We start from the raw sequence: 19,726 nt of genomic DNA, 5'->3' as shown, positions 1-19,726 counted from the left end.
GTCGAACAGGTGTCCGCGATTGTCACATTGGTGGGCAGGCCGGTCGGGGCTGGGTGGCTTCGGGGAGTCGCGAGGTTCTCGCGCATGCGCCGCGGCTGAGTTGTGCGGGTGCTGCGCCACGCCGCCGGTGTGTGGAGCTGCTGATCACGCGGAGTCAGCGGCGGCGGCCGAAGCTGGGTTAGGAGGGGGGGGGGGGGGGGGGTGGAGGGTTGCGCGAATGGGGGCCACTGGGCTACTGGATCGCGGTGGCGTTGCGGCCGAAACCTTCAGTATATCGCAGTCCGTCATCCGTCGCGCTTTTTCGACAACGGGACAAAACGCCAAGACGCCAAAAGTTCGCGCGCTAAACTCTCGCCCCTCGGTGGATCTCGAGGCGCGTATGAGCGCGTGCACGCGCGCTCCTCTCGTCGACGACCGCCGGAGCCGACCGGATGTCAACGCGCAACCTTCGCTTCCTGCTGGAGCTGCGCTCGCAGGCCAAATTGAATCCTCCGTACACGTGCTGATCTTTTTTCTCGATATTATTCCTTAATAATCGTAATATTGTAGCTGGTTATTGAAACGATGCGGAAACGAGCCTCGAAAATGCCACTGAATTTCAATTTCTTTCTTATGCGTCTCGCGCGATAAATATATTCTCTCTATACGAACACGGTCGTATCCGATCCTCTCGAATTACCGAAAATCCCAGCTAATCCAGCTGGAAAATTGGCTCTCTTATATATGCGCAAAACAGAATCTTTAATCTCGCAATGAGTCGTTTAAAAAGTTGTATTAAGCTCGGTCACCGTCCCCCTGCCTCCCCCAGCGTGCTCCGCTTCTCGCCTACCAAAAGGGTTCTCACGAAACTCGTAAACTTACCGCAGCATTCCTGAAATATTTTGCGCAATTAAAGTTTTGCACGAAGCAAGTTTTGGCCACGAGATAATTGGCTAGGCGACCGCCGATGGAACGAAAAGGCAAAGCGTACCGAAAAAGTCAATGGCTAGATTGTGTGTACATATATATATATATATATATATAGAGAGAGAGAGAGAGAGAAAGAGAGAGAGAGGGCGGCAAAGAGGAAGCACGAAGAAACTTTTGTTCCCGACTCTCCGGAACGTCGAGGAAAGTTTCGTACGATAGGCTTGATCAAGCACAATGAGAGTATTAATTTCCGCACGAATTTCGAAGGTGTAAGAGGAAAGGAGGTTAGCAAAGGGAATTTTCTATCGTTTCGCGTGGTTTCCACCGTCGGCATTCCCCTGCACACCTCCAAACTCATTCCGCCCTAATGCTCGGCAATTTTCAATCTCTAACACGTAGCCGACACTCTATATATATATCCAAAGCTTCATGTATATGCAACCTATTTGTCAACCTTACAGCTTTTCTCCAGTCGCAATCCTTTATCGCGCGTCTTCTCCCTTTCTTCAGCTTCCTCTTCATCTTCCTCATCTTCCTTTAAACCAAGATTAATCTCGCGCCAAATTGGACCGAGCTCTCTCACCACCCGAAGACTCGGCGAAAATTACACCTTTTTTCCTCGCAAAATCCTATGATAAGTGGAATTACGCTACAAGTGTCCCATGAAATAGCTATCGTGCTGGAAGCAAGAAAATTCCGAGTACTCTCTCTCTCTCTCTCTCTCTATCTCGATCTTGATATCCCTCGCAATTACTTCTCTCGAAACCAATAAGAGGATTAGAGAGAAGAGGGAAAAGCACTCCGGTGTGCATGGTATTCCGATCTTTGCACCGGATAAAAATGAATATAATCATTAGGTGAGAGTGCAGATTGGTGCTATCTTTCTCACGCAATGTGTCGAGCCATTAAATTACCCCGCTTCGCATCTCGGGTATTAAAATACTATTTTCAGGGGCATAAGCAAACCCATGCAATTATAAGCGTTGGCTTCGGCTGCGAATTTGAAAGTAAGATTCGCGATTGGATGTCGTAATCAATATAAGCAAGCACACAGAGGGTACCGTAACACATTCCGGTTATTTCGCCTTTAAATATCCACTCTCATCCAGGTTGAAACGTAAAAGCGTTTGCGAGTCGTTCCTATTCCTACGATCAATCATTCTGCCTGGAGGCCTATGAAACTTTGCTCTTCCCTTTCACCCCTTTCACCCTAACCTTCTCTTTCTACACCGGAGAGTGCTGACAAACTCGCTCCTCCTGTCACTATTTTTCCCTCTACACCTTTTCATCGATTCCACTAATTCAATTTAAATTTCTCCTCGACTCGTACCATGCACGCTGCTACCAAGGAAATTCTTCAAAATCCTCAATGATTCCCCATAGTTTCTCGTACCTTGTTGCTAAATGCTAAAGAATGTCTAATCACTCCTGATGCTTGGCGTATTACCACCTCGTGCTACGTTCACCATGACGAGGGTCGACGTTCCCCGACCTAACCTTACCAATCATCCCTGCTACCGAAAATCCATCTCGCACATCAAGAGGTGTATATACCTTTTTTTACTTTCCTCCAACGTTCCAACAACAAGCACATTCGACTCGAGTATATCTCTCGGACCCTGAGTAAAATACCACGCTCGACATTGAAATCCTGAATTAATTCGCTAAAAAATTTGAATTATTCGTCGTCTCGGTACGAAACGATGCAAAGGAATACATTTGCCTGCGATTATTCGCTGAATGAATATTTACTTTGGTTGGGTCACGACTAAACGTCCAAAAGCATTAGTTTTATCACGCAAAGGATGATTCACTCTATTTGCAGCAAGGGTGGCAATGGCACGTTCCAACAAGTCTAAATTTAACCGCCTCCAATTTCCTAATGTCCAACTATTAGTCTTCTCTTAGCAGAACTTACCCCACAGCAATCCTGATAAGATTTACGTGAATCATGATCCAGATGTAGCAACGCTATATATATATATATATATATATATAGCTTTGAGATTTATCAAGGTGAACAACAGTGGTTCCACCACCCTTGCATCGATAGATCGAAATAACACTATAGTGGGGGTAAACCTACCGGAAATAGATTCACCAATTTGCTAGAATGAAAATGAATTTCCGAGCTGGAGCTATTAGCCGGACGCATCAGCACACGTTGTCAAATGTCATACGTTCAACTGGTAACTACAGTCTATTAAATATTGTACATGGATGGCTAGATGTTTAATGATATACGATCCACGTTTACTCATCACTTTCCACGTCTGACACTATATTCATTTTATAGCAAACGTTTATCAAAATTCATTGGCTATATATATATATATATATATATACGTGGAAAAATAGTGTGTAATTTCAGTGAAACGAACAAGAAAATTTACATTTCAGCAATTCAATATTTTCAGTCGACCCGGAACAATTATTTCGATTTCCGCAGGGATAAAAGCTTCCACCGTGTTATCGCATTGAAAAAAATCCTATGAAATAATAGTAACCGCCACAGGCATTTTCCTTCATCGAGTAATAATGTTCGAGGAGTACACACCTACGCATGCTATACATATATATATATATATATATATATGATATAATGCGAAAACTTTGAATCGGATCTCGTTGGGCGAACCGCGTATATCGCGTAACGTGAAATTTCCTGTTCAACAGGTTACGACAGTCTGGATGGCAGAGTTACGATCGTACGATATCTCGCCTCTTCCTTATTATATTTCAAAAACAAACCGATTGCCGCGTACTTGCGATCCTTTCTTCGCTACGACTCCGCGCGATCGCTTGTTTTTCGCCTGGTTCCGTTCCTCGAGCTCGACCGACGCTATTCGTGTATAATATATAGGTGATAACGAGAAACGTATTAAACGGAAATGCTCGTGTGACTTTGATTGGACCAAACGATGAGATTAATAATTTTTTGTTCGAGTATAAATTGTCCCCTCTCCTCCTCTTCGCTGCGAAAGATTGCGATACTCGTGTTACTCCAATTAACCGAAAAGACAAATTTGCGAAACACACAGTGTCCTTATCAACAGCGGAGAGAGCCTCCCTCCCCCCCCCCCCCCTCTTCATTAAAAAAGATCGATTAAACTTGTCTCGTCCCTCTTCAGCACAACCGCTTCGACCTTCGATAAACCATATCCCACATCGTTCCATCCACTCTTTCGAAAACTCATCGACGGAGCTTCGTTACGAGAACGAACGATTTCAGTTTTCTCAATCGGTTTTCGATGAATCGTTTGACCAAAGTATATATCGATGTCAGTTGAAACGAAAACGCGACGATGAAAGGAATATCAGACAGGGGCATTATCCCAACGGTGGGACTGTAAACGTGTTCTGTCAATCGAAAAACAGAAAATTCGATTTTCAATGCTCCAAGGATTTTGCCGCCAAGTTTCTTCGCTGTTGAGTCTGTTCAGTGATTTCGTACAAACACTCGAATCTCCGAACAATTTGTAGCCGAAGTGAATTTAAAAAAACCACGGAAACAACTTGAAATCATTGAAGAGACTGTCAGGATGTGTGACTCCCCGTGGCTGGTGAATCGATAACTCGAGAATAATAACAATAATTAAAGAGCCACCGTTGGAGAGCCGGAGGCTAATGGGGGTTAGGAATGAAATTAGCGTGACTTTGAGGAGGGGTGGGATCGTGTGTAAGCTAATTTAGTCAAGGTAATTTAGCGAATCGGTACGTGCTTGTCATAAGAAGCTCTATGAGTAAACGGGTAGCAAGGTTCGTTGATAGGTGGGAGGAGGAGGGTGGAAAGGGGTTGCTGTTTGAGTGGGCTAAGTGGGACTGCAGAATTCGGTAAGAGAGAGAGAGAGAGAGAGAGAGAGAGAGAGAGAGGCATCTTCGAGGCTTCCGAACGTCGCTGGAGATGATACGAGATGCGACGTGGCTGTCAATTAGCATGTTAATCGTGACGCGTCCTTGCAGATGAGAGACGCTCTGGTGGTGTTAGGGAAAGAAAGGGGGAGAGGGGAAAGTGGAGGGAGGAAGAGAAAGTGCGAGAGAGAGGGTGGGTGGAGGAGCAAGTGCTAGTTTACGGTGATAGCCAATCGGAGTGCAGCGTGAGTTTGTCGCTTCCTGCTTGAGCGATGACCGGCTCGTCGATCTTGCTGATCGATCCAGTGGGTCCTTACGACATCGCGATCAACGCCAACGACACCAACGGCAGTGCCAGTGACACGGTCTCCGTGGTGACGAGGATCTTCAACGAGAGTGATTACGAAGTGACCAGCGGGACCAGTGCTCGATCGGAGATCGGCCTGAACAATTGGTGGGCCATGCTGGCCCTCTTGCTGGTCTTCTGCACCGCTGCTGGTAACATCCTGGTCTGCCTCGCCATCGTCTGGGAGAGGAGCCTGCAGAACGTCACCAATTACTTCCTCATGAGCCTGGCCATTACCGATCTCATGGTCGCGATGCTGGTCATGCCTCTTGGAATCGTCACTCTGGTCAGAGGTAACCATCGAGTTGTGAAAAACTGATTTTGCTCTATACTATAGTTCTTGCTCTTCATGATTGTAATCCTGGTGCAAGGTAACACAGAGAATTTTCAACTACCGATCGCTAATACCCGTTCTTATTTCTGACGAATCATATATTATTGGTACTTGGCAATCTGCGGATTTTCCTGTCAAGAGAACCGATCGACCTTTTCTCTGCCAACGTTTCTCCAACTTTCCGATTCCCCGTATAGTTTGGCCAACTCCTAAACCCCATTTCTTACAGCAAACGCCAAGTTGTAAAAGTGAGAAATCTGTCGTCAGTTTTGTATCGACTCTGGAGTTTCCACTCGTAGAATAATAAACTCAGTAGCGTTGTAAGGTATAACTCTAAGATTTTAGTAGGTGGATACCTAGGAGTTCCTCTATAAGTGTTTACAGCAATTGGTCCGTTACAGCTCGTTAGAAATTTAACAGCGACTCGACTCGATGAAGTAAATCGCATATGGCGTTGGCGTAAATTTTCAAAGCTCCTGTATATAGTGTTGAGCCAGTAAGAGAGAGAGAGAGAGAGAGAGAGTCAGGCTTAGTTCGCAATGTGTTTGGTACTCCATCCACTTGACGTATTTCTCAATAATGCCTGACGTACTTTCCCACCTGAAGTACAGTCGAATCTAGCACCCCTGTGTTTCGTGATTATGTTGTTGATAGAGGATGTACATAGGACTCGGTACACACGTATACGCAGAGAGACTCGCCGCTTATTTAAAAGCATTTATACATTCAACCACCTAAGACGTAGAGTGTCCGCACATGGAGCATCGATCCTCGAAAAATCGATTAATGCGATTGCATCGAAAAGAATTAAATTTCCAATCTCGTAAATTCGATTCAACAGCGTTTCTTCCTCGAGCGTTGTGTACAATTAAGCACGATCAAACAAAACGAATTAATAATAATAGAAATGCTCCCCATACGCAGGAATAACACCGGGGCTTCACTTCGTATCACTCTCCCTTTATTAATTTCATTTTAATATCTTTCGCGTTCATATGTATAATGGAATTGTATATATATATATATATATATATACACACAACTCTCTCGTGCATCTCTAGAATATATCGAAGCTTTTTTCCCAGGTTTTGTCGTTGCTCATTGTTTCCTTCCTTTTGGATAAATATTTGTACAATAATATTGCACGAGGAGCCGACGAAAAGAAAATAATCAATATCACAATTCTCTACGTTTTTGTAATATTCATTTATAAGCTTCATAATCGCGTCTTCATGCATTTGGAAAAAAACAAACGAGAAAGCTCATTTTTTCTCCTAGGCAACTGTAACGAGATATCTATTTTATTAATGCAGCTTTTAAATCATTTCTGCTTTTTAACGAATAACAAGTTCTCGTTTTCTATATATATATATATATATAAAAACAGAAACGATTTGTATCGCGTGTATATATATCAACGAAATATAAATATCTCCTTGCAATCGTCTGGAGAGAAAAGTGGGAGCTTTCCATTATATATTCTAAATGCATAATAAACGACTGGCAAGTTATAAATTAAAATATACGAGAGCAAAAACTTCTGACACAATTTTATCATTCTCCTCGTTCCTTTGTTATTCTCTTGATGACCGAACGAGAGAGCAGAGCATCTCCATAATTTTTTCTCGCGATACGAACCTCGCGCGGATCGCGAATATGCAACCGCGTGGTCCTCGCAGACATCAAACGATCCATTAAAGCTGCGGCAAAGGTCTCGCCAATTTTCGTGCAAAAACTTGCGCGCGTTACAGAAGACTTTGTCCGCGTCTCCTTCGATAACTTCCCCATCCATGCGAGCGTTACAGCGTGAAACTTGAACAACTTTGGAGGAGAAGACTCGAGAATGAAACTTTTTACCTCATCCCGTATGCTCGTGGTGGAATCGTGCTCGCAATGAGAATCGCGCGAACCTGTAAGATTTTCAATCGCTACCTGGCCCCCCATGCAACTAATAGTTATTTCTTCGGAGTGACGGATGTTTGCTTTCGTTACAAGCGAAAATCGTCTGGATCTCATCGATCAAAGTCCATTATTCTCGCTAGCCAGTCGTGGCGATCGGTTCTCGTCCCGTTCAATAGTCGAGCCAGTTCATTGTGAATTATTAAAAATGTTTTTTCACTGCTCTAATTTGTTTTCGTCTATATATATATACACCTAGTAATAGGGTAGATGTATTAATTGGTAGATCACAATTTTATATATATAGACGTTTGTATTAGTTAGATTCCATTAGAAACGTTTTTTTACAGCTGGAAAGTTTATAAAACGATTAAAAGTTTGTAATATTTTACAATATTTTCTCTCGTTGGATTAAAACGATTCGATGCGCCGTAAAATCAATCCTTTCTTCAGGTTTTACATCCTGAAACGAGACTCGGGACGACTACCGAAAAATTGCATCTCTTAGAAAAATTCTCGTGTCCGGTGAAGATTTACAAAACGCTTCTGAGAATGACGGTTAAAGCGAAATAAGCGAAAGAAAATTGGTGGTGCCAACACACGCGAGCTGTTTTTGACGAGCGAGTTACATCGGTCATAGATCAAAGCACCGCTATACGTCCAACTCGCCATTCAACTCGAGTCCCTTTCATTTGGATGAGTAAATGTACATATATATAGCAAGCCGATATTTCGCCCCCTCCCAGAAATAATAAATCGAAGGGTAAAACGATATGTCGAATAGACGTAAAATCGATGAAAGAGAAACTTGGAAAAGACAATTGGACCTACGTAATAATTTACTCGCCATTCCGATGGACTCGTTGAAACGCGTAAAAGCTCTTTTAACCCGGGACATTATATATATATTATTATTCGAATATTCAGAGAAAATCATACACATTTTCTCCGTTTGATAACGCTCGGTACAGGGGTTCTCAGTCTTGGAAAATGAAAATAAGTGTAACGCGCGTGGGTGAGAACTTTATTGTCCGGTGTATTCTCGCAGGTTACGTGTGTCGGTTCATGCGCAGAGGGGAATATTTGCCATCGTTACATTATTCACGTGGAAACATCACAGCTACATTTTGCTCGGTATTTCTGGACCGAACGTGTCGCGCTATAATTCCCCAAGACGCATTTGTTTATTCAAATTTTAGAATTAGAAACTAGGAGGACTCACTGGAGCTTCGCCGTTGTGTATAGCTGGTCGAAAATGAAAGCGCATGAATCCATTACGTATACCGAGTGCTTGGAATGGAAAACGAACACGGCTAAGGTAGTGCGGGCTGCGTTCTTAAAGCGGATGGGTCCTCTCCTATACACATATATATCCAACCCGCAAGCAGCTTCAAACGTGTTTGCCAACTTTTCGGCCGAATCTCTTTCCCAAAAAACTTGCAGCATGTTTACTCTCAAGGCTGCGAAAGCATAGAACCACCTACGAGCTTTGCTCCATAATGTTCTTTTCCAGCTAATTCGATTTTCGCGCAAAACACTTGTTAAAGTCCCACTCGGAGGGAGCGTGGGAAAATTTTCCACTAATTTCCCTCTCCCCTCGAAGCACTCTGAGACCCCGTAGCAGTAAAATAAGGTAGCCCTGCAGCGCGTCTAACCGATTTATATCCGATGGTTCGCGTACACAGCAATAAGAATTATTTTTATTTCAACATTATTGTTCGTGGCAGTACAGTATACAGGGATCGAATGAAACGTATCGGATCGCATTGTGATCCAGCCAGCGGATCATCCCTAGTGCATGAAACATTCAGGAGCGCATGCATACATCCAACTTTCAGTATAAAGCGATAGGAGTATATTTAGATTTTGAGAAAATAGGGCATGAGTAAAAAGTTGATAAAAAAAAGAAAATTCTGCATTCCCGCAACAATGCTGCTTTTTATCCAGTCGCTGCGGTTGTATTATGTGGTTTATCCAGCAGTGTGCGCGAAACGAGGCATTATTTTCCGACGGTTTCATCGCTCCGCGTATATAATCGTATCATTATGCAAATATCGTAGTTGGATTTTTTTGGCAATAATTCGTGGTTACGCGATTGGTTAATCTCTGGCCAGCCGAAACGTCAAGTGTGTTACTGACACTTGTCAAAAATCCCTCGAAGCGCGCATCGGCGTCGGTGTATCGCATCGCGGTTTTCGCATATTTTGCTCGAGGCTGCACGATCATCCGTAAGTTTCAATTTATTGTTCACTCCGCGGTATACGTATAGGAATTTGATTTTGCAAAATCTCTCTCTCTCTCTCTCTCTCTCTCTCTCTCTCCCTCCAGAGAATGGTCTATCTCGATGTTGATGAGGGGGATCGAGTTAGGAGGAGAATGGTTGAAAGGGATGGAGTAGGGAGGGGGGGGGGGGGGAGAATGCTTTTTGCCTAAATTAGTAATTTTGTGTACGGAGAATAAAGAGCCATCGCCATTTCCCGCAAAGCAATTTTACTATTGATTAAGCTGGAAATGCATCGTGGCATTTAGCACGAATTAATTAAGACTTTGAAACTCTCGCTATGATTAAATCTAAAGTAGAAACATAATATGACTGAGCAAACGTCTATTATTATCCCTGGATTTGCATATCATTCTACGCTGTAAGGTCTGTATCGTTTATACTCTCTGGCATAAATCGTCAAAGCTCTGTATAGTCTTGATTCATTCGTAATGGTCTTGTTTCGAACAAATGGTCCATCAGAGGGTGAATCATTCGCGATGCCGGGATACGCGCGGTAATTTTCAAAGGTTTCCAGCAAAAACCACTTTAAAAGCCACCGGCGAATTTTAGCCCGCCCTCGCATTTTGTAAATATGGTAGCGTTATTAATTATAAAGTACAAAGTAGCGACTGTGCTCTGTGTATACTATATAGACACAGCCCCGCATGCATATTCCATCGAGATGCACTTTTTCATCCCGGCGAAGGTAAAATCAAAGCGGTAAGAATCTCGAAATACACGCGGCTAAATGGGCGAGGGGGAAGGGGAGGGAAATGAATGAAATTATTATTAGCCAATAATAGTTGTCGGATCAATAGAATTGTATTCGATTCAGATTCCAACCTATATAGTGCTTCGCTTGGTCAATATTGGACTAACTATATACAGTGCTCTCTCAAATTGCGCCTGTCTATATACTATATATATATATAATATACCAAGCTCCCTCTGACGTCACGTAATGAATTACAATCATAATTATCTTACGACTCTCTCGTATATATCCGATTACGAAAAAAAAACCAAGAGTCATCGTGCTGCCAACCGAGTAATTGGCTGACAAAAAATGCAACCGACCACCTGCATGCACAACCACTCACACCTGTGTTAATCAACCAGTGACGTTATTATATCGAACACGTCCGTAATTGGCCGCTGAGTATATATTTGTGTGAGAGTCCTCCTCTCCTCTCCTCTCCTCTCCTCCCTCGCTATAGCTTCCATATCGGTAATAAAGTCTGCCTCTCTACAGTAGCTTTCTTTATTACTTGGAATAAAATGATGCATAATGCGAACATCTATTACAATTTGTGCATAACCAGCCGAGAAGAAAATTCTTGAGGGAAACCTGATACGAGAGAACATTGAATAATACGTGAGGAAAATATCGTTCCGGTGCTTTTTCTTTGCAAAATTTAAAGCGACTTTAATCGTGCCTTTTGCCAGAGTCTGCAGGCGAACACGTTTATCGTTCGCATCAATTGTTAAATTGTTTGTTTGTCATGGTCACCCAGCTCTCTTCATGATCTAGCTGCATCAGCTAGTCGGATGTGGAGAACGGTAAAAGCAACCCGAGACTATATAACGAATCGATCATTTATATATAGCCTTTTGATTATTTCTCCAAAGAGCTGCAGCATCGCATGCAAAGTTGTGTGAAAATATTACGTTTCTTTCCTCCCATTATCAATTTTATATCCCTCTTAAAAGGACTGTACCAAGCATTATACGTCGTCTCTTCTCATTTTTAATCCAAGCATTTTTATCTCGCCTCTCGAACCTACTTACCTCAGGGAAATTTCATTACTCGCTGAAATTAATACTCGAGTATTTTATTCCTTCGTGTAAAATCGAAAATAAAGTATGAATTATAGAACCAATGGTGTATATATATATATAAAGTTCATCGAAATTATGTGCAGTAACCGTTTGAATTGCATCACATCTTTCGCTGCGAGGATCCCTTTTATGGAGAAGTACCCTCTGTGTAAGAAATTTTCAGCAGTTTTGAAGGAAGTAACTTCATCATCGGCTTTATGGCTACTTTCAGATGGAACCAATTGCAGCCCCTTTGTCTTTTGCCGCAGTTACCCAATGCATAATGCATTGGCTCTAGAAAACTATTCCATTGCATTCCGAGATTGCGAAATTGTCTACGTTTGATTCTGGCAAGCTTGGGGAAGATCGATTTTTATAAAGGAACGAGAAATGCTAATACTAGTTTCATTAGAGGAAAACTATTCGGAATATCTCCAATTATTTTTGCCCATCGACGTTCCCTATCGTTCTATCCCGCTAAGAAATTACAGCAGTTAGCGTGAGAAAGAAAGGTTTATTCCTCGTGCTATCTACCATCGACCCTTTTCCTAAGCTCGCGCTAAGCCTCGTTCGGATCACTTTGGATGATTTTGACGGACGGAAGCTCTCATCCACCTGATTACCAACATCGTATTTCGTCCTTTCTCTCCTTCAACCTCTTCCTTAATCATGCTACAATCTCACTCGATCCCATATCTCTCTCTCTCTCTCTCTCTCTCTCTGCAACTGATAGGTTTAACGTTATTAAAAAAAGTTCAAAGTGCGAATTACACTATTATTTCTGGAAATTCATCGTAAATGATTTTCTACCAAGCTATAAGAATATGCAGATTTTTGTTGGGATCATTTTGAATGATTTTGACAGAAGGAAGTTGTCATCCAGCCGGCCCATTAGCAACATTGTATTTCGTCGTTTTTCAACCTCTTAATCGTGCTACAATCTCACTCTTTGCACCTGGAAGATTTAACGTTATTGAAAAAAGTTCAAAGTGCGAATTACACATCGTTATTCGAAAATGATCTTCCAGCGAGCCAAGAATATCTATAGATGACATTGATTCTTTTCTTTTAAAATGTAAGTTAAAGCGCACGGTTAACCGCAAGTGCCATTGCACAAAGAAAAGCACTGGGGTGAAAAGACATTCCCAGTAAGTACCACAATCGTCAGCCGTTGAGCGAAAGTTAAATTGCAGAATTCTCGAGTATCTTCGGTTTGATGATAAAGAGGAAAAAGTTTTATATCGCGAGACAATAGAATTTTTGCAGTCCCTAACTTTCTACAGCGTGATAGATATCAGTCAATTGGAAAATTTTCCTTTCTCGATATTATTGCGAGCATTGGAGAAAAAATTCATTTCCAAAGTGGCAATTTTCGGGAAATTCATTCAAATCTCTGAAAAACACGAGAAGCTGGGAAATACAGGAGAAATTCTAGTTACTCTACAATTGTATTCCACTCTTGGCACAACCAAGGCTGATGACAACCATCAATGACTCTCTCATCGAGTGTTTCCCAGCTTGAACCCTGACCTTTCACGACAGTCCATCCCCCATTCAATGGTGATCCAACAAGAACGCTGGTGGAAATTGAGAATTCAAAGTGAGATTTTCCTCTTCTGCGGAAGCACTCGTTTCATTCATCGCAAAGACCTCGATGTTTGATCGAACGTCTCGTATACGGTACCATAAAGATAATTAACGATCTTAAAAAAATGTCAATCTAAACAAAATTACCAATTTATCACTGCAGGACGATTGAATACATTTTACCTCGATGATTCGTCAACGTTTCTTCATCTACCAAGTGTCCATACATCCAAAGATCCATATCTATAATTTTGCAAGCTTATATAAGCGATCTTGGGAAACCACGATCCAGCAAAGTTTGCGTGGGTGGTTTAATAATTATATATAGTTAATTATTCGTGGCATTAGCCACTAATGACTATCAGCTGACTGATAGACAGCGCTCGTGTCATGAATCGATATATCTCTAATAGCTCCAACGTCCAAGCTACTATATGGGGGGATCTTTATTATTGTACAGCAAGCTTTCAGGCCTCGTGTATCGTCACCTGTAGATCATTTATGCTATTTCCCAGAGGTCGGTAATTCAATTTACCAATCGATACGATAATGCAGCTAGCTACTTACCTATAAATATATATATATATATATATATACCAAATACTTGTTAACGAAGAGACGAGAAAATATTTATTACCGAGCGAGTATTTTTCGAGCAGCCAAGTGGAAAACGAGCAAGAAACAAAGGATTTTATAAGTGTATAGCTCGAGAGATAGACTCAAAGCGAAAAGATAATCGATACGTGCTCCATACGTGACGTCATCATTGGTCCCATACGATATTCGAGCGTTCAATTAGGGAGTGGGTTCTGCGGCCAGTCTATACGATGCAATCCTGAATTCCATTCTGTGCCAAATATTGAGTTTCTTGGCCAGGATGTACAAGCTGTGCTTCCTCGTGGGATATTACAGAGAGTGAATATCCTCCTTGTTATTAATCCAATCGCGAGCAAGCCAATTACAAAATTAAATCTTTACGCCTACCTATATATATTTATGGCAAAGATTATACAATGAGGATTGACGAGAAGCATAAATTTTGATAAAAAATTACGACCAATTGCTCGGGAGGGGGAGGGGGGGGGGGGGTTCTGAATATCCTCGTGATTAATCCAATCGAGAGGTAGACAATTGCAAAATTAAACCTTTACGCCTACCTGCATATACGAATATAACAAAGACCAAGTATACAAAATGACGAATAATGACGATCGATGAGAGGCATAAATTTTAATAAAGAACTGCTATACCAATTGCTCGGGGGGGGGGCCCTTTATACATTTACCTGCCAGCAAAATATCGATTTACCTCGCTGAATATTCATTTCGCTAATATATTGTTTTCTGAATATTGTTGATCAAAGATAGCGATATACTCTGGTATATCTGGAGAGAGATCCTTTTCGGATAAAAACTGCTCCCTCAGGATCTCCATTGCTGGCACGAGCAGACCCACTTATGTTATATATATATATATATATATAGTAAATGTATATAATAGAGAAGAGCAGGATAACTGAAATAATCGTGTTACAATCGATTTCAGCAAATCAAAGATAAGAAAGTTTACAGCAGTCCGGAACGTGATGAACATAAGAGAAGAGATAAGGCGAAGAATGCTTTTCAATATTTTTATATAAAGGCGAGTACGGGAGGTGGTGTGGTTACGTGCAGGCGTTTAGAGAGACCTTTCCGCTTGAAAATGGAAACTGGATAAAGCGAGTTTATTCTAAGGAACGATCCGACAATAAACTCTTGTAGTTTCTTAAAATTGGAAGTAGCAGAAGTGGTGGGATGGTGCTGATAGTGGAATGGCCAAGTGGCAACGATAAGGGTGGTGGAAGACTGGAGAGAGTAGCAGATCAATTTACTGCTTGGAGATCGCGTCGCGAGGTAAAATATTTACTCGGGCTATCCCGAACATTGTTAAAGGGATCCTTTGAAGCAACCGTTCCCTCTGTATATCCTGCCTCACACGCCCTGGATACTATACCGATTCTACACCTGTATATATGCATACAGGGTGTTAATAGCGATGCAGAAAATTTAAGGTGCACCATGCTATAAGCATTGTTTGTTAATAAATCTTTGCTATCACGCTCGATCCCTGCTTCCTGCAACGCAATTTTTGTATTATTCAAAGATGACGTTACCCTTTGTAAGCACTACCACCGAGTTTGTTTGTATTTTAAATAAGTTGAGTGTGTGCTCCTTTTTCGGGGTTTTCGTCTCTTGCGAGAGAACCGTGTAGGAATTTTATAAGCCAAAGTATTCCGATCAATTTTTCAAGGAAAGTACAGAAAGTTCTTTGAAAAATGACTAAATATACTTTGACTTATGAAATTTCGATGCGACTCTTATAGAAATGATGGAAAATGTGGAACAAGTGAAGTTTCTTTGCTTCGTTTATTTGAAACATAAACTTTGTTGCAGTTTTTTGTTTTTACTTAATTATACAGGGTGTAGAATTATTTTAGAAATTATTAGTCTTTAAGAAACTAAAGTTCGACTGGAGACCAAAAATTTGTAAATAGAAATCGTTTGCAGCAATATTTGTGGTACAGCTTTAAACACACTCTGTTACACCTTGTATTGGAACCCTTGACACACATGCATATTCCTAACCAATGTGCACCAGATTTATTTTATCTTAACGCGCGCGCGCGCGCGCACGCACACACACACGAGAAGATTAGTATTATTAGTTCCATTTGCACAAAAGTCAACGATTTACATTCTACGCCTATGTACGAAGTTTTGCCGTCGATAAATCTTTTTCCATTCAAATCCCCTTTCACCACGATATAATACAAGCCCTCGGAATATTTCATGGATGCACCTCGAATCAGAGATCAAATACCACGTTTATGCCTCGTGTGACATCGAAAATATTCAAAATATTTTTTTCTTCCCTTTTGACAAAAATTGTTGGTACCACAGTGCCTCGACTGTAACTCATTTTTTCAAGTCGAGCCCGGATCGATTCTACCAGCGATTTAACTTCCCTTTTATACCTTCTGCTCTCATCGTTTATATTTACGACAGCGATTGCGTGGTCAATATATTATATACACCGGACACTGATGGCCCATTCACCAATTAATTGCTTTAAATAAATCACATTTCCGGTGCCAGTAGCGCGCATCTACAGGAATAACACTCTTTATACCTTGATAAAAGCTCTCGAAAAATTCAAAACGATTCTCCATGATCACGAGCACCGTGAGATTTGCAACGTACTTGCCATAATCCGATTACCAAGAGAATTACAACCAACTCGTAATTGCAAAGTTTCATCGCAGCGATATAAGCAAAGATAATTCGAGAAGCGTACGTGCTTCGCACTCGACGTTCGATTTACAGGACTAATTTTTAACCCTCCGGACAAATCACCTTTCTTCGTCCTCGAAGAGTCCGTTATCGACGATTTTAATATCACCAGTCCTCGTGACGCTGTACGATTAATTACTATACCTTGTACAACGTACGCTTATTGAGTTTGAAAACTGATGCATTTATATAACGATGACCCAAACTATCCCACGTTAAGGTACAGTCTATCTCGGCCGTTTTGCCAAATGAACTTGTCCATTAATCTTATTACTATAGGTTTTCGTGCACGGGTCAAAATCGCTTTTCGATCATTAATTTGCCGATGGCAGTTGGCAGGCATGCGTTTGCAGAGTTGTGCAGTACTGGCGTGTTCAGGGTGTGGATAATTTTTTTTTGTCCAGGCGATGAGAGTTAACAACGACTGACTAATATATGGCTCCGCTGATTTCTCTCTCGAATGACCGCGTAATGTGAGAAAGGAACTATAATCCTAATACACGCGTATCGAGGCAATTCAGGAATTTCTTCGTGTTCCCTTAAATATCGTTGGGAATAACGAACCTTGCAACGTTATTGCATCACACACACACACACACACACACACACACACACACACACGTCGACACTGGCATTTTATTTGACTTGAAAATAACGGGCCAATCCGATTACCATCGGGGTCTCGGCTGCTTTCTTATATATACCCGTCCACACCTTCGCTACACACACACACACACACACACTCACGCGATTTCTGGTCACTTCGTGCCCGTTACAGGAAAATTACGAGCGATACCTCGTATTTGGCACGATTATCGTGACGAGGGACGTTTGTAGATAAAATCTAAAGGGGTTGCACACTGTTTTTTGCTCTTCAAACGTATAACCACTTATCGCGAGAATAACACAGCTAGCTTATTATTACAGCATGTACGTTTCCAGAACATCCTGGATTCCCCGCATTAATCTCGATACGTAAACTCTGATAGACAGTTTTTCCACCCTGCCATTATGATAATTTGCGAGTTCCGCGTTAATTCGACTTATTGCGAAATGATATAATGGGGAAAAGTAGTTTTGTCACGGAAGATCGATAGCTGCAGTGATGTACACCCTGATATACCCGAAGCACACACGCACGTATACATGCATACACTAGTAATAGTATATCTATATGCATTGGGAAACTCTCGGGATGCGTGAGAGCATAAATTGTCGGAGCGTATAACGTAATAAGAGAAGTTCATTACATTCGTGTAACGCGTGATGCGAAGAGTCTTAGCGCTTTACGACGGGTAATTCAGTCTTGAGGAAGAAGGATTATTAATGACGCGTTATCAGTGATATCATATTGCCGAGAGTCCCGCTTGACACTTTTCTCTCCACGCGACGTGGATGATTAATCTTGTCGAGTGACTTGGCGAGCTCCTTATTCGTTCGTGTCCGGCTTCCTGCCAAAGGGACGCCTCGCAATTCGAAGCCCTCTGCTCTACTCATCTTTCTTATATATATATATATGTGTGTGTGTGTGTGTGTGTGTGTGTGTGTGTGTGTGTGTACACTCCTGTTTTGCTTTAATTTGCCAAAAGAGTTGAAAAAAAACATTATAATTTTAGTTTTACTCGAATGTGTAACGTGCATGTATACCTCGCGCGTACCAATTTCCCATTGCAACTCGTCGATGCGTGTTTCTGTTTATACTCGAGCGATTACCCTGGCCAGCAACGATTCCCATCAAAGTTCGACTGCCGATCGATCGATGTGCTTCCAGACAGGCCTGCAACAGCTGATTAACGAGAACGTTTAAAACTTGCCACGTATATAGCTATCGCGCATGCGCTTATCATCCAGTATTCTCGCTTCGCCAAACGGAAGAATCAAGTGTGATTAATTTTACTCGCTCCAACTCTGTGCACCAAGTCGAGGCTGTTGCAGTCAAGAACTTGCTGGATGCTTCACCTCCACTCGACTCGCGTCTCTGCTTGTCTTTCGTTATACGAGTCCATCGAAACTTTGCCATAAGTATAACGATGGCAAATTTACACAGAGAAATAGGAAATACTTTAATACGCATTAACACCGTTTTGTCAATTTTATACCCGCGCGGAATCTCCAACGGTTCCAGGAAACTCGTTTCCGCAAGTTCAACGTTGTCACTTGGAAATTAAGCGCTTGTTCTCCGATATAGCAGTGGCTTAAACGTGTAATATTAAAATGGCTGAGACTGGAACCACCAGGGAATTCTACTTTGTTGCTAGTCGGCTGACTTATGACGACGCGTACTACTTACAACTACGAACCGGCTTGCACTCACGAATAGTAAAACTTGTAATATTACTCCCTCTCGTCCCTTCCTTTACCATTCTCAGGCTTTATTCTGGTTACGTTGGACCCTCGACATATTTATCGAACGAAATTAGAACCGGAAGTTGGCGAGCATGCTGATTGCAGCTGTACATAGGCTCCATTTAGCTTCATTTTTTAGCTGCTGGCGAGTCACTTGGAAACAGCTTGCTCTTCGATATCAGTGGCTTAAACGTGTAATATTAAAATGGGTGGTAAGACTGGTACCACCAGGGAATTCTACGTTGTTGATGGTCGGCTGACTTATGACGACCTCCACTACTTACAACTTCCCTAGTAACCGTACCACGCCCCCTTGCACTTACGAATAGTAAAACTTGTAATGTTACTCCCTTTCTCATCCCCCTCCCTTCACCCTTTTCACGATTTATTCCATCATGGTTACGTTAGACCCTTGACATATTTATCGGATGAAATTGGAACGCGCGAGGTTGGGCAGCTCGCTGATTGTAACGGTATATAGGCTCCATTTAGCTTCGTTTTTTAGCCCCTGGCGAGAAAAAACTCCTTTTTCGGTTACGCGTTAAAACGATTAAACTTTTAGCATGGCAGTGAAATAAAAGCTTGCGTTTTATTGGAAAATCGAATCTGATGCGGTTGTAATATTTAAGGGAGTATTTATAAGGGGTGGGGACGTCACGGTTGCTTCACCATTGAAAGCAAAATTGGAAAAGTACTTTTTACTCCCAAATGGCTAATTGCTGCGTATATATATGTATATACAATGCACAGAGCTATGTACTATTCATGGTTTAAACGTAGATTTCTGAGATAATTATAAATAAACAAATTATCCCTCTGTTATACGCTTACTCGTACAGTTTTTACTGTCCTGTACCGTAAATCTTCGTAAACACGAACGAGCTAAAGCCTATTTAACGCTTAATTTCCATTTACGTTATGTATTATATGTTTATTGACATTATTGGGTATTTTAAATCAACATGATTAAATAATGTTTGTAAAAAGTTACTTTTGAACGTCATTTTGATCGAGGTTATAGCGTTAAATAAACTTTAAAATTG

The 19,726-nt window shown here is 41.7% G+C and overlaps 1 protein-coding gene across 3 annotated transcripts in view; it reads left to right on the top strand.

Moving 5' to 3' along the window:
* Positions 1–300: 300 nt before the first annotated feature.
* The window catches only part of 5-HT2B (5-hydroxytryptamine receptor 2B), a 59,638-nt gene continuing 40,212 nt past the window's right edge, over positions 301–19,726 (top strand). For 2 of the 3 annotated variants that reach the window (XM_066734919.1, XM_066734916.1), the window contains exons 1-2: positions 301–499; positions 4,873–5,400. In XM_066734919.1, coding sequence (XP_066591016.1) covers positions 5,034–5,400 — 367 coding nt within the window. In that variant the 5' untranslated portion in view covers positions 301–499; positions 4,873–5,033. Of the gene's footprint in view, positions 538–4,872; positions 5,401–19,726 lie in introns of all 3 variants that reach the window. The other variant, XM_066734918.1, reaches the window with a different exon arrangement.

Source organism: Prorops nasuta, unplaced genomic scaffold, assembly GCF_024137725.1.
Source record: "Prorops nasuta isolate Cenicafe-Biocafe unplaced genomic scaffold, Cenicafe_Pnas_1.2 PNAS00014, whole genome shotgun sequence".
In the NCBI taxonomy this organism is placed as follows: Eukaryota; Metazoa; Arthropoda; class Insecta; order Hymenoptera; family Bethylidae; genus Prorops; species Prorops nasuta.
Note: the sequence above shows the minus strand (reverse complement) of the source record. Positions and strands in the feature narration are given on the sequence as shown.